The sequence below is a fragment of the Mesocricetus auratus genome, unplaced genomic scaffold (genome assembly GCF_017639785.1).
Source record: "Mesocricetus auratus isolate SY011 unplaced genomic scaffold, BCM_Maur_2.0 Super-Scaffold_100013, whole genome shotgun sequence".
NCBI classification, from domain to species: domain Eukaryota; kingdom Metazoa; phylum Chordata; class Mammalia; order Rodentia; family Cricetidae; genus Mesocricetus; species Mesocricetus auratus.
The window spans coordinates 57,964,469-57,977,979 of NW_024429196.1; the positions used below are offsets into that span (position 1 = coordinate 57,964,469).

General features: G+C 46.1%; 1 protein-coding gene across 1 annotated transcript in view; it reads right to left on the reverse strand.

Annotated features, from left to right (window-relative positions):
• Positions 1-12,828, reverse strand: part of F13a1 (coagulation factor XIII A chain) — a 178,446-nt gene extending 165,618 nt beyond the window's left edge. Inside the window, exons 1-2 of the mRNA XM_005066385.4 lie at positions 12,674-12,828; positions 10,709-10,856 (exon numbers count right to left, since the gene is read on the reverse strand). Of these exons, the coding sequence (XP_005066442.1) occupies positions 10,709-10,838 (130 nt within the window). The 5' untranslated portion in view covers positions 10,839-10,856; positions 12,674-12,828. The remainder of the gene's footprint in view (positions 1-10,708; positions 10,857-12,673) is intronic.
• Positions 12,829-13,511: the final 683 nt, after the last annotated feature.

Consider the following 13,511-nt stretch of genomic DNA (forward strand, 5'->3'; position numbering starts at 1 on the left):
GAAGAGTCCCAGTGAGGGACCAGCATTGATAATGTAGTGAAAACCAGAGGCCTCAAAGTAGACCAATGACTTTTTGCAATGAACACTTGCAAGTAAAGATATGGATAAAGGAGTTTACTGCATGACTCACTGTGCCCCACTGCAGTCCATGATAAGACTTTTAATTTTTCTCTTTTATTTTTCTCTCTTTTTTTCTTTTCCTTTTTTTCTCTTAAATTTTGTTTTATTGAGGGGTGCAGGGGTGGAAGGAGGATGTGAAGGGGTGGGAAATAAATGAGATTAAGATACATGATGTAAAAGACACATAGAATAAATAAAAGAGAGAAAGGCAAACATGGTATGTACTCACCCATATATGGGTATTAGATATAGAGCAAAGGATTGCCAGCCTGCAATCTATACCTCCAGAGAAGTTAAGAAACAAGGAGGACCCTAAGAGAGAAGACATACATGGTTCCCCAGAGAAAGGGAAAGGGACAATCACTCCTGAACAAATTGAGAGCACAGAAGGAGGGAGGGAGGAGAAAGAGGAGGGGAGAAGAGGAGTGGGGAGGAGAACATGAGGGGTCAGGAAGACTGAGTTGGGGAAAGAATAGAGGCGAGCATAAAAAGAGATACCTTAATAGAGGGAGCCATTATAGGTTTAAAGAGAAATCTGGCACTAGGGAAATGTCCAGAGATCCACAAGGATGACCCCAACTAAGAATCTAAGCAATAGTAGAGAGGCTACCTTAAATGCCCTTCCCCTATAATGAGATTGATGACTACTTTAAATGCCATCCCCTATAATGAGATTGATGACTACTTTAAATGCCTTCATCCAGTAGCTGATGGAAGCAGAATCAGAGATCCACAGCTAAGCACGGAGCCGAACTCCTGGAATCCAGTTGCAGAGAGGGTGGAGGGATGAAAAAAGAGATAAAGGAGTCAAGACCCTGATGGGGAAACCCACAGAAACAGCTGAACTGAGCAAGTGGGAGCTCACAGACCCTAGTCTGACAGCTGGTGAACCAACATAGGGCAAAACCAGGCCCTCTGAACGTGTGTGACAGGTAGGAGGCCTGGGCAGTCTATCGGGCCTCTGACAGTGGCACCAGTATTTATCCCTAGTATATGAATGGACTTTGGGATCCCACTCCTCATGGAGGGAAACTCTCTTAGATACATAGGGGTGGTTCTAGGTCCTGCCCCAAATGAAAAGACAGACTTTGATGATTTCCCATGGGAGGCCTCACCCTCCCTGAGGAGTGGATGGGGGTGGGATGGGAGGATTATGGGAGGGAATGGGAGGAAGAAGGGAGAGGGAACTGGGATTGGTATGTAAAATAAGATTGTTTCTAATTTAAATAAAAATTTATATTTTTTTGAAAAAGAAAAAGGAAAAAGTAGACCTTCCGAACACTTACCCTATAGCAGTGTGGTGCACATACCTTGTCTTCTCAGATATATTTGGTTTGTTTTTCCTGACTCTACAGGTAGACAGGCCCTTCCCTGCTCTAGATTTAGAATAATACATTTCTCTTTTTGAATAGATGGTGTAGATCACCATTAACAAATTTATTTTACCACTTTGCAGGTGATACTCTCTACAGAACTGGAAACTCAAGTAGAAGACTATACCTTGTTCATCTTGTCATCATGTATACCTGGGGAAGTATATAAGAAGTGTCCCACATATCTTATAGCTTTCACTGAAGTGAATCTCACATCTAAACATTTGGGTCTCTGATTTCTTTTTCATTTTAATTTTATTAATGATAGAAGCAAACATATCAGTTTTTAAAATATCATTTACCAAACAATTTATTCTCCAGACAGGTAGTTTTGAGGAACACATATACTGTTGGAGAAGGGGATGGGAGATTACCAAGACCTCTCTGTGAGAACTTTTGTTTCACATTGGAAAAAGACCACCAGGTCTTCGTGCTGCTTAGAACAAAGGGTAAGTAAAGGCCCTTTTGAAAGTTTGAATGTATCAAGTCTCAGACAGGCAGGCAGGCAGGCAGGCACGCACGCACACACACACACACACACACACACACACACACACCTACACCTTGTGGTATCTGGGGATATTTTGTTAGTGAAAACACATACAGTTTGTTTTGTGAACAATACTAGGAGATGGGTAAGCAGTGCTTGTTATGCAAGCATGAGTACCTGAGTTCAGATCCATAGCACACACTTAAAATCTGAGTGTAGCCACACACTCTTGTGACCCTAGAACTGTAGAGGACAGAGACAAAGGGACTGTTGGAGTTTACTTTCTACCAGTCTAGTCTACAAATGGTACATTCCAAGATTAGTGAGGCACCCTGTCTCTAAGGAATAAGGTTGAGAATATCAGGACTTGGGTTATCCTCCCCCAGGATGCACACTTAGGCAGATGCATGACATATACACAGTACATGACACTAGAATTCATCACACACACACAAACACACACACACCTGGTATATGCATATGTGTGTGCATGTGTTGATCTATTGCTCCTGCTTTTGTGAATATTTAATTTTAAGCATGGAATTTCAAAAACATGTTTTGATTATCTTTTATTTATTTTTTATTACAACATTACCCCCAATGAGCCAGCACCTCTGGAAAAGGGAAATAGTCATAGGAAAACACTGCATTCTCAGTGAGGAGAAACCAGAACAAAGCTAAATAAAACGTTCCCATTGAATCTCTTAAGACTCCACTTTAAAACAATCTGAACTAAGAAAACATTGCCTTTAAAAAGTGAGACTTGGAAAAAAAACAAAACAAAAAATGTGAAACTTGGAAAAAAAGGACACCAAAGGTTAAACTGGCTGAGGTGTGGAAAAGTAAAAGCCACTCTGATAGATAAAAGCAATCATGATGGAGGTGCCAGGCAATTTTGTAAGATGCATGGAAAAATAAAACCAGGTGACTTATTCTTTGGAAACAAAAGCTGATAGTCATGTTGCCTTCTCTTCAGAGTAATCTTCTAATGGGCCAGTGGACTCACTGGGTATTTTAATCTGTCTCTCATTACTGTAAAGAAATACCTGAGACTGGGTTTTTATAAAGAAAAGATATACTTACGAGTGGGAGAAAGGGAAGAAGAAAGAGAGGAAGAGAAGAGAGCAGAGGAGAGGGGAGGGGAGGAGAAGAGTTGAGAAAAAGAGGAGGAAGGACCGATGGAAGAGGGGAGGGGAAAGGGAAGAGAGGAGGAGAGAGAGATGGGGTGGTTGGATGCTGACAGTTTAAGCCACATATTTTAGCTCAGATGAGGAAGCTGAACGATGACTCATGATTTATGACACATGGCATCATAAAGGCAGAGGCTTGGCAAGAGAAGAAGAGATCTCATAGCCAGGCCTGCAGAGAGTGGTCTGTCTCATGGCCAGGCCTGCAGAGAGTGGTCTATCTCATGGCCAGGCCTGCAGAGAGTGGTCTATCTCATGGCCAGGCCTGCAGAGAGTGGTCTATCTCATGGCCAGGCCTGCAGAGAGTGGTCTATCTCATGGCCAGGCCTGCAGAGAGTGGTCTATCTCATGGCCAGGCCTGCAGAGAGTGGTCTATCTCATGGCCAGGCCTGCAGAGAGTGGTCTATCTCATGGCCAGGCCTGCAGAGAGTGGTCTGTCTCATGGCCAGGCCTGCAGAGAGTGGTCTATCTCATGGCCAGGCCTGCAGAGAGTGGTCTATCTCATGGCCAGGCCTGCAGAGAGTGGTCTATCTCATGGCCAGGCCTGCAGAGAGTGGTCTATCTCATGGCCAGGCCTGCAGAGAGTGGTCTGTCTCATGGCCAGGCCTGCAGAGAGTGGTCTGTCTCATGGCCAGGCCTGCAGAGAGTGGTCTGTCTCATAGCCAGGCCTGCAGAGAGTGGTCTATCTCATGGCCAGGCCTGCAGAGAGTGGTCTATCTCATGGCCAGGCCTGCAGAGAGTGGTCTGTCTCATGGCCAGGCCTGCAGAGAGTGGTCTATCTCATGGCCAGGCCTGCAGAGAGTGGTCTGTCTCATGGCCAGGCCTGCAGAGAGTGGTCTATCTCATGGCCAGGCCTGCAGAGAGTGGTCTGTCTCATAGCCAGGCCTGCAGAGAGTGGTCTGTCTCATGGCCAGGCCTGCAGAGAGTGGTCTATCTCATAGCCAGGCCTGCAGAGAGTGGTCTATCTCATAGCCAGGCCTGCAGAGAGTGGTCTGTCTCATGGCCAGGCCTGCAGAGAGTGGTCTGTCTCATAGCCAGGCCTGCAGAGAGTGGTCTATCTCATGGCCAGGCCTGCAGAGAGTGGTCTATCTCATGGCCAGGCCTGCAGAGAGTGGTCTATCTCATGGCCAGGCCTGCAGAGAGTGGTCTGTCTCATGGCCAGGCCTGCAGAGAGTGGTCTATCTCATGGCCAGGCCTGCAGAGAGTGGTCTGTCTCATGGCCAGGCCTGCAGAGAGTGGTCTATCTCATGGCCAGGCCTGCAGAGAGTGGTCTATCTCATGGCCAGGCCTGCAGAGAGTGGTCTATCTCATGGCCAGGCCTGCAGAGAGTGGTCTGTCTCATGGCCAGGCCTGCAGAGAGTGGTCTGTCTCATAGCCAGGCCTGCAGAGAGTGGTCTATCTCATGGCCAGGCCTGCAGAGAGTGGTCTATCTCATGGCCAGGCCTGCAGAGAGTGGTCTGTCTCATGGCCAGGCCTGCAGAGAGTGGTCTATCTCATGGCCAGGCCTGCAGAGAGTGGTCTGTCTCATAGCCAGGCTTGCAGAGAGTGGTCTGTCTCATAGCCAGGCTTGCAGAGGGTGGTGTCTGGTCAGGCTCTATCTTTTGTAAAAACCTACCTTCATGAAGGGCACACTCCCAGTGACACAAGGACCATTCACTAAGCTCTGCTTCTAAGTTCTCCACACTGAGACCAAGTTTAGCATATGAACCTTCGGGGAGACAAACTAAATCCAAATCAGGGTACTGAGAGTTAGTGTTAGGGAAGGAGGAGAGGTCTCCAGTGCCACTGAATGAATAGCATATCTCTGGTTGGTCATGGAAGCCAGGAACAGAATTTTGTTTTTGCAGTATGCAGGTATAGCAAGATATTTGTAGTTGGCTTCCATGGAGCGTGAGCACAGGTATGAAAATGACACAAGGCATTCTAGTGCCCATTTGCCTCCCAGTGTCCCCTTCCCACATGTGTGGTAAACAGAAAACATCTGTTAGGTTGGTGGGCAGATTGTGCTTTGTTTATTGACCAAGCCAGACATAGCTTAGAAAGAATTTCACCACTGTTCAGGCCTCAGTCACCACAAGCAGCAAATGAATTCACATCTCCCTGTCCAAGCCCAGCTCCAGCAAAATGGAACAGAACCATGGGAAGCCACTTCTTCTGTTTTTAAGTTATATTATGGCTAGGAACTTGGCAGCCTGCCCTTTCAAAGTGACAGCTTTCAAAAAGTCTACCTAACACAATTTAGTCTAATTCCAAACACATCAGAAAATGGGCTGTTAAAGAAAGGAAGAATGTCTCTCCCCAAGCGTCAGCTGCTGCCCTGTCCTCCTACTCTCTCCCTAATATGAGAAAAAGTGGATTATCTTCTCCCCGGGTTGCAAAAATATTCCTCTGAGAATGATTACACCTGTCACAGATGGAATCTTGGAATAAGTTAAATGTTTAGGTTCATATTCTAGGAATTCCCTGGTGAGCTGAGTTCTCCCTGAAATCTCTGGTAACATTATTACTAAGCTATAGGCACTCATGCTATGCGTGAGGAAGTAGGTCTGTTTGTGGTGGGAAGAGCCACAGGAAGGCTTTTTCTCACACATCTTTTGGTGACTCAGGAGGAGAAAGTATAATTAGAACAATTAAAGGCATATTTCTTCAGCAGCTATTATTTAAACTAAAATGTCCTACAGCCGAAAATGCTTCAGAAATCCTAGAACAAGAGAAATGAGACTCATGCCTTCTCCAGGGCCTAAATACCTTTTGGTCTATCTCCCCTATACCCTTCTCTCAATTTTCTCTTCAATATGAGAATTACTCTTAGAAACCATAAACCTATTGAGAGTCCACAGCAAGCTGCCTGTGTTCAGCAGGATGGAAAGAGAGTAGGGTCTTTAATGCTCATTGTAGTGGGACCTCTACCAAGTTTTTAAGGCTTTTCTTTGTCCTGTAGCTAATTTTCACCACTAAGTATATGCTATCTTGTATCCTTTAGCCTCTCTTCCTTCATCTTTTAAAAGAGACTTGTTCTCTGCCTGTCGTGTGTGTGTGTGTGTGTGTGTGTGTGTGTGTGTGTGTGTGTGTGCGCGCGCGCGCGCGTGCACAGGGGGTGGAGTGGTATGCATCCCTGTTCACACACTTGAAGGTCACAAGAAGTTTTCAAGTGCCAATCACTTTGTGTGTTTCTTTGAGGCAGGGTCTCTCCTTGAGCTTGCGGTTTGAGTTTCTTGTTAGGTTGGAAACAGAGAAACTCAGTCATCCTCTGTCTCTCCTGTGGTTAGAGGAGTGTGCATGATGTCTAATTAATTACATAGGTACCAGGATCTGGTCTTCAGAATTGCACATCAAGCTTTCTTAAGCAGGAAGACATCTCTCTACCTCCTCCTCATTCTTCATTTGACATAAGGTATGTCGTACAGACTGATCAGAAATGCAAGATCCCAACCTTCAATGTACTGGGATTGCAAGCTTGCACTACCACACTTGACTTGGCCCTTGTTTTTATTCTATTTTTTTTAACTGAGAGCAACAGAGAGTCTCATATTCACCCAGACTAGCCTTGAACCAAACATGTAGTTAAGGATGATCTTGAATTGCCTCTACTGCCATCTCCCAAGTGCTAGGATTAGAAGTCTCTACTGCCATGCCTAGAATGTCTGAAACATTCTTTGTCATCTTACAAGACCCAGTTGAGATGTTTTTGTTATTCAGAAGCCTTCCTTATTCTCTTCCCTACTCCACCATGCCACAGACCTCTCTCTTTCTATTGTTACCTAAATCCCAGTTACAGTGTTTATTAGACTGAATTGCAGTGATCTTTGCCTTTTTTTAAAATGAAAACCACTGAGGTCAGAGACTGACTTCTTGATCCTAGACAGACTCTGGAATAGCTCCAGACATGTAAATGACAGCAAATAAAATTTTTGTGAACTAGGTGAGTGATGAACTTTACTCAACAACTTTATTTATTCATCACATATTGAATGCCTCTCTCATTCTTTCAAGTCAAAAGAGTCTCCTTGGCACCAAGGAGAAGTTGATTACTAACTGGTTGAGAGAATGGTTTAGTTCTGACAAAGAATGCTGGGAGGGAGAAAATTCTCAGAAAAACACTTAGACCCCACTATTCTAAAAACTGCTGGGTCTGCCTTCATTTGAATGTTCATCAGGCCATCCTTGCTTCCTTGTTTGACACCAGCACAATAGACCTGCCCTGAAGATATTCTAATAACTGCTACAAATGGCTTCTCTGTTCATATCAGAGTCCCACAGCCCAAGAGGATGAAGTAGTCTTATGTAGTATTACATATCTAGATACACATAACATGAAGCCTGGAAGGCTGTGGAGAGATTTTATAGAAACACCAGCTGAATGTGTAGAACAGTCTTTTAGATACTGATGCCAATATATAGGGCTAGAAAGATGTTTTGGCTGGTAAAAGCACTTGTCACACAAGGATGAAGACCAGAGTCTGGACCCTAACCCTTTCTTTAGAGGTAGAAGCAGAGGATCTCTAGAACAGGCTGGCTGGCTAGACTAGTCAAACTGATGAACTAGATTCTAGTGAGAAACTCAGTCCCTATACATAAGGTAAAATAATCAAGAAAGATAGCCAACATCCATCTCTATCCTCCATGCACACCCACAGTGAGCACACACACACACACACAGTGCATACACACACACATACACAGTGCACACACACACACACACACACACACACACAAACATACGTCAATCTAAATAATATGAGCAGATATTCGTGATGATTTTCCTGTGGTGGGACACGTGGGGGACACTAAGGATCTTTAAAAGTATGTGGTAGCATCAGACGTGTCTACAGCTTGGTCCTACCTCTGAGGTCCCATTATAATCTCAAATATTTCTGTTTTTCTTAAGTACTATAGAATTTATTTGGGGAAGTTTATACAGTCTTGTGTAGTTTTTTTAACCTTACTAAAATAGTATTTTGAGAAGGATCTTTGCTATGTCGCCCAGGTTGGCCTTGAAGTGATCCTCTTACCTCAGTCTTTCTTGTGGTTGGGAATATGGCATGCTTCATTTTCATAAAACACATCTTAATCAACTGTTTCCAGTCATGGTGAAAGTCTATTATACATACACATCAACCACATTCTAAATATACTGGATATTCATGAATACTTCCCAGTAACTGCCAGTATTCATGGCTACAGGTTAATTAACATGAAAGCCTGGCATTTTCTTTCTTTTCCTCTCTTTGTTTCTCTGATCTGCTCAGTTAGTTTTCCAAGGGCAGTTTTCAAAACGAAAGTTACCACCACTGAGGACTAGCAGTGGGGATAGAGAGTTGGGCATAGGGCTCTGGGACCCTGAAGTCAAAGGCATGCATGCTGCAAAGGCAGATGTCAGTGCTCCCAGGGCCCACTAGTGGCCACTGTGTGAACTGCAAGAAGACTGCGGGAGCCAGGGCAAATGCCTTCCCTGGCATTGATTAGTCCCTTTACTAAGGTAATTTGGGGGCTAGAAAGGAAGTGGGGACGCTTGAATATCTAGTGCCAAACCCAGTCTGTGCTTTTTAGACAAATAAACGGAAATTCAAACTCTGCAGAATAATAGCTTGGTTCAGACCGTTTGCCTGCTCATTGTCCCCCCTGTCCAGCTATCTTGAGACTACCCAACTATGATTCCTAGTTCACAGGCCCTCTCCTCACAGCCTGCAGTGAAAAACACTGAACAAACACACACTTTTGAGGGCTGAAATAAGTTGTTAGTGAGTTAGAGTGATTGGGGATGCTGAGTCATCACTTCGTGACTGGCTGTTTTCCTCCATTCCGATCATCCTCTGGGCACTGACCCCTCACTTTCCTGCGTGGGGCTACATGGGAACAGCAATGTGTCATGTTGGCTGTGGATACACCGTTGCAGAGTAAACAAAGACTGCTTTTCAAAACAGTGAATTACTCCCCATCTCTGCTTCCAAAGGTAGATTTATAGAAAACCAATTACCTCAGGTATGAGGGGAAATTTTCAACTGTCCATTCAGGTGCTCTGGTGATTTTTATGTCTCATTGGCAACATTTGGCTCAGATTTCCATTTCCTTAGGTTCTCTGTCAGTGATGTCCTGATCTGGATGGAGAAGGATTGTGTGCTAACTGACCATCACTTGTCATGTGTGGTAGGTTAGATGCTGTCCTGGGCAATGTCTATCCCGTCCTTGGGAACAGCCTGCCCAGTAGGCATGACTTCTATTTTGCTGATTGGAAAATTAAGGCTTGGGGCCTTAGATGACTCATTCTGGGCTGATCAGCTTGGTTTTCTGCCTCTTGAACTGGGGATTCTTTATGTCCTTTACCACATGTGCAGAGATCCATGTGTCCTCATTAATCCTGGTGCAGGTGTCTGAGCCCCCTCCCCTTTTCTTTTCCTATGACCGACTTGTTCTAGAGCCAATGCACCCCTTCCCAGCTGACAGTCTTCTCTGCCAGAGGGGAATTTTACAAGGAAACTGAGTATCCCAAGGTGACCCATGGGACAGCGTGATATCTGCAGACTTTCCATTTTATCTGCATTCTTATAAAAAACGGTGAAAGGACTTCTAGTCTGGGCAGCAAAGAAGTAGAGAATATCAACTGATTGCTCTAGGACTGTTTGCTGGCCAGTAACAAAGGAAGCTGAGGCTGGAGGGTTGCACACCCCAGCTCTGTGGCTTTGATGTCGGGTTTCAGAGTGTGGTACTTAGCTGGGAGAGTTGCTTCCTGGGCAGTAAGAGTCACCATGTGACTGTACCAATCTCATCAAGTGGATGTTTATCCCCCACGAAACTCAGCACTGAGAGCCCACAGGAGTAAAACTGGGTTTTGGTACATGAATGATATTCCACAATGTACTGCCATGCCAGTTAGAGGCTATTCAGGGACAAGAGTCTGAATGTCCCTGCTCATTCCTCAAGGGAATGGCTTCTGTATCACCAAGCCAGTGCTGGCACCTGGACCCTGTCACAGCTGATAGGGCCAAGAGCAGGTCAGCTGGTACTGCTGCACCCAGAGCAGGTCCCTCAGAGTGAGGCAGAGAAAGCAGCTTGCTTCGCCTCCTTCCCCGGCTTCCCGGGAGACACTGAGGGCTTCCATCTCTGTCACTGTCAGAAGCTGGCACCCCTCACCAGCTCTGAGATTCACAGTCAGGGATGGAGGAGGGAGAAGGAAGGAGTTGCAAGCCAGACAGTCAGACGCAGCCACAATATTTTAGAAGTGGAATCTTCCAGCTATAGAACATTCTCCCAAACCCAGAACATCAGTGGGTGGAAAAGACCTCAGAGAATCAAGCATGTTTTTCAAAGGAGTGGCTGAGAAGTAGAAAGAGGGAGTGACCTCCCTGTGTGTCAAGATCAGTAAATGCCACAACTAGGAATGTCATTCAGGAACTCTGGTGTTGTGACAGCTTGAAAGAGTTTTGGGACCCTTTCTTGGACACCAGGGATTGTGACAGTGCCATTTGTAGATCTTAGTGGAGGAGGTTCTCACACAGCTCCCTCGTGGGAAAGGCAGCCCAGCTCTGTGTTCCTCCTACCTTGCAGGTTGACACTCCTGGGCACAAGCCCATGCAGGTCCTCAGTTGGGAGGTCAACTTCTGCTGCATTGGAGTTGTTGGGCGGAACTGCTCTCCTGCCCCCAAAGGTGGTCGCTGGAGTGTCTGACATTCTCAGCTCTACTGGATCCTTGGGAAAGGGAGAAGAGTGTCCATGAGAGAGGGATTTGAGAGGAGCATCACTTGTGGCCAGGATTCTAAAATAGAGACAGAGATGCACCTGTGCACAGCAGCCCCAAAGCGCATTGTAAGTTCCCCACAAATGAAAGCCTGAGGGGGCAGTGAGGATGAGCCTAGTGATGGAGTGTGTTCCCTGAGGATCTCAGGAAGACTTCCTGTTTGTCAAAATGTATAGAGAGGAAGATAAAGAGTGTTTTCTTGAAGCAAAGAAAATCTTTAAAGATTTCAGACAGCAGAACTTTCCTCTTCCCAACTGCCCAAAGCCTACATGTTTGTAGGTACACACACCTCCTCATCTCATGGAGAGCCACCAACCTAACTCACTGTGAGGATTAGACTCATGAAAACATGTCCAGATTAGGTTTATGATAGTCTCTTAAAGCTGTCATTTCATTATATAATAAATAAATAATAATAGATAAATAATTCAATTTAGTCACTATTTACTGGGGGCTTCTGATGAGCCAGACGGTGATCTTAGTACTTAGGCAAGTACACCAGAAACCAAACAGCATCCCTCCCCTGAGAGCATACAGAATAGTGGGGTTAGGGATGAACCTGACAAAGTTCACACATAACACTGTTTGGGTGTGTGGGACGGAGGCCGTGGCTATGTCCATTTGGACTGTGAGTAGGCTGTGCTGTGACACGGTCTGGCTTGCTTCCTTTCTCCAGAGTTTGTGCAGGCAACCAGCCAGTCTAAACACTACCCACCTTACCTTCAGGGCCCAACAAGGACTTGTTGACCAGATGGCCAAAATGAAGAGGGACTTTGTTTCTGAACTCTCTTTACCTGGCTCACCCAGCAGTGACTCCTGGCAACCTGGCTGTTTGCAAAAACTAGGCACACCCTTGCAAGATGAAATGTTACCATTATAGAATCAACTTGATTATAGACAGTTGTAGAAATGAGAGGAGCAATGGTAGCAAGGCCGACTACTTGTAAGGTATCTGGTCTTGGGAAGAGATGCGGCTCTTGGAAAAATGAGATAGGAGTGGGTGTCTACACATGCTTTTGGGGACTTACAGACAATCTCTGGTGAGCTGAGGCAGGGGTGAGTTTAAAGAAAGAGGTTTAATGACAGAGAAGACAAGGAAACTTAGTCCTCTGGTGTCTTGTCAAATAGCAAAGACATACTGATTGGTCTCCAGAGGCCAGCAGCAGAGTGTGGGGAGCAGTGTTGGGCAACCAGGCAGCCTTCTGAGGGAGCAAGTAAAGAAAAGAACTGGAACATTCCAGGTGCTGGTCAAGAGAGGAAGTTCTGACCACTGGGTGAATGTAGGGGGGGCTGTGGTGGGGAGAGCTGACCTTCTTGGTGGATGCAGCCAGCAAAGGGAAAGGAACTTGAGTTCAGCCCCTGTGTTGAGATGGGGAAGGAGCAGGTCAGAGCAACCAGGCCTGCTGTATTTTAGCCAGGTGGGCATTCCCAGATGGCCTTACCTTCTCCTCTAACCTTAGTCCATGCTTCCTTCATAGGTTGTCTTCCCACAGGAAAAGGGATCTGCCCTTGGAGAAGCAACCCCACTCCCATCCCTATTTAAGAGTTTTCTCTGCCGGCCATGCTCCTACATTGCTTGGTGGAGTTCAAAAAAGATCCCTCTTAGAAGTAGAACTGAGCAGTGCAAATGCAGAGATAAAGGGTTGGAACTGGAGAGAGGGACTGCCTCTGACCCTCCCCAGCCCTTTAGAGATACAGAAATGTAGATGCAGAAGACCAGCCACAGCTTGGGGCAGAGCTGCTCAGTGCTGCTCTGAGGATCTCTTACCTGCTTGTGCTCCTGAGAGGGTGCCCTGGTAGGCTCGCTGTGTGCCTCTGGGTACTTCCTCAAAAGGACTCAGGCAAACTGACCAGAAAGTTGGCTCTTAAATAACTTCCTAACAGCTCCCACCCTCCTCCCCATCCCAGAGGATTTCTCCTCCCCTTTCTTGACAGCTGGTGGAGGGGGGCAGAACTGTTTCTAGGACTTTCTATGACACCCAGGTTTGATTGCCTGCCTGTGTCCCTTCCTGCCTTCATAACCTCTTTGCTCTAAGTCCTCATGGTGGCACCTCCTCACCATCCCACCCCCCAGGGTCAGCCTTTCCCCTCCTCTGACTACTTGTAACTACCAAATGGCACTGAGTGTTTGATAGCCTCTCCCCTGCCCTCCTGCAAGGTCACAAGGGCTAAAGGCTCCTTTTTCTGTGGAGGAATGCTTTGCCACACATATGGGTAGTGAGCTGGCAGAAGGGCGGATCTGCCTGCCCACAAACAGGTCACACAGATAGTTGTGACCATGCATAAAGCAGGAGCAATGAGTCCCTCTTGTGCAAAGAAAACTGTCTCCTTGAGCTACCCAGAGAGCCCCACCCCAACTACAGAACTTCCTGCAGGACAGGCACACTGATGTCCAGTCCTAGTACAAAGGAGTAGATACCCGCAAGAGACCTACATAGTTAGACACGCTTTGTGTTCCTTCGAGCCCATTCTGGTGTATCTTCATGACTTACAGAAAAGGAAAAGACGTTTCCCTCCCCAGGCTCTACCTACTTTTTGTTTCGAGAGTGTCATGTGTTTAACTACTACTGACTTCAACCACAGATCCTTCTAAGTGCCCTCATTGT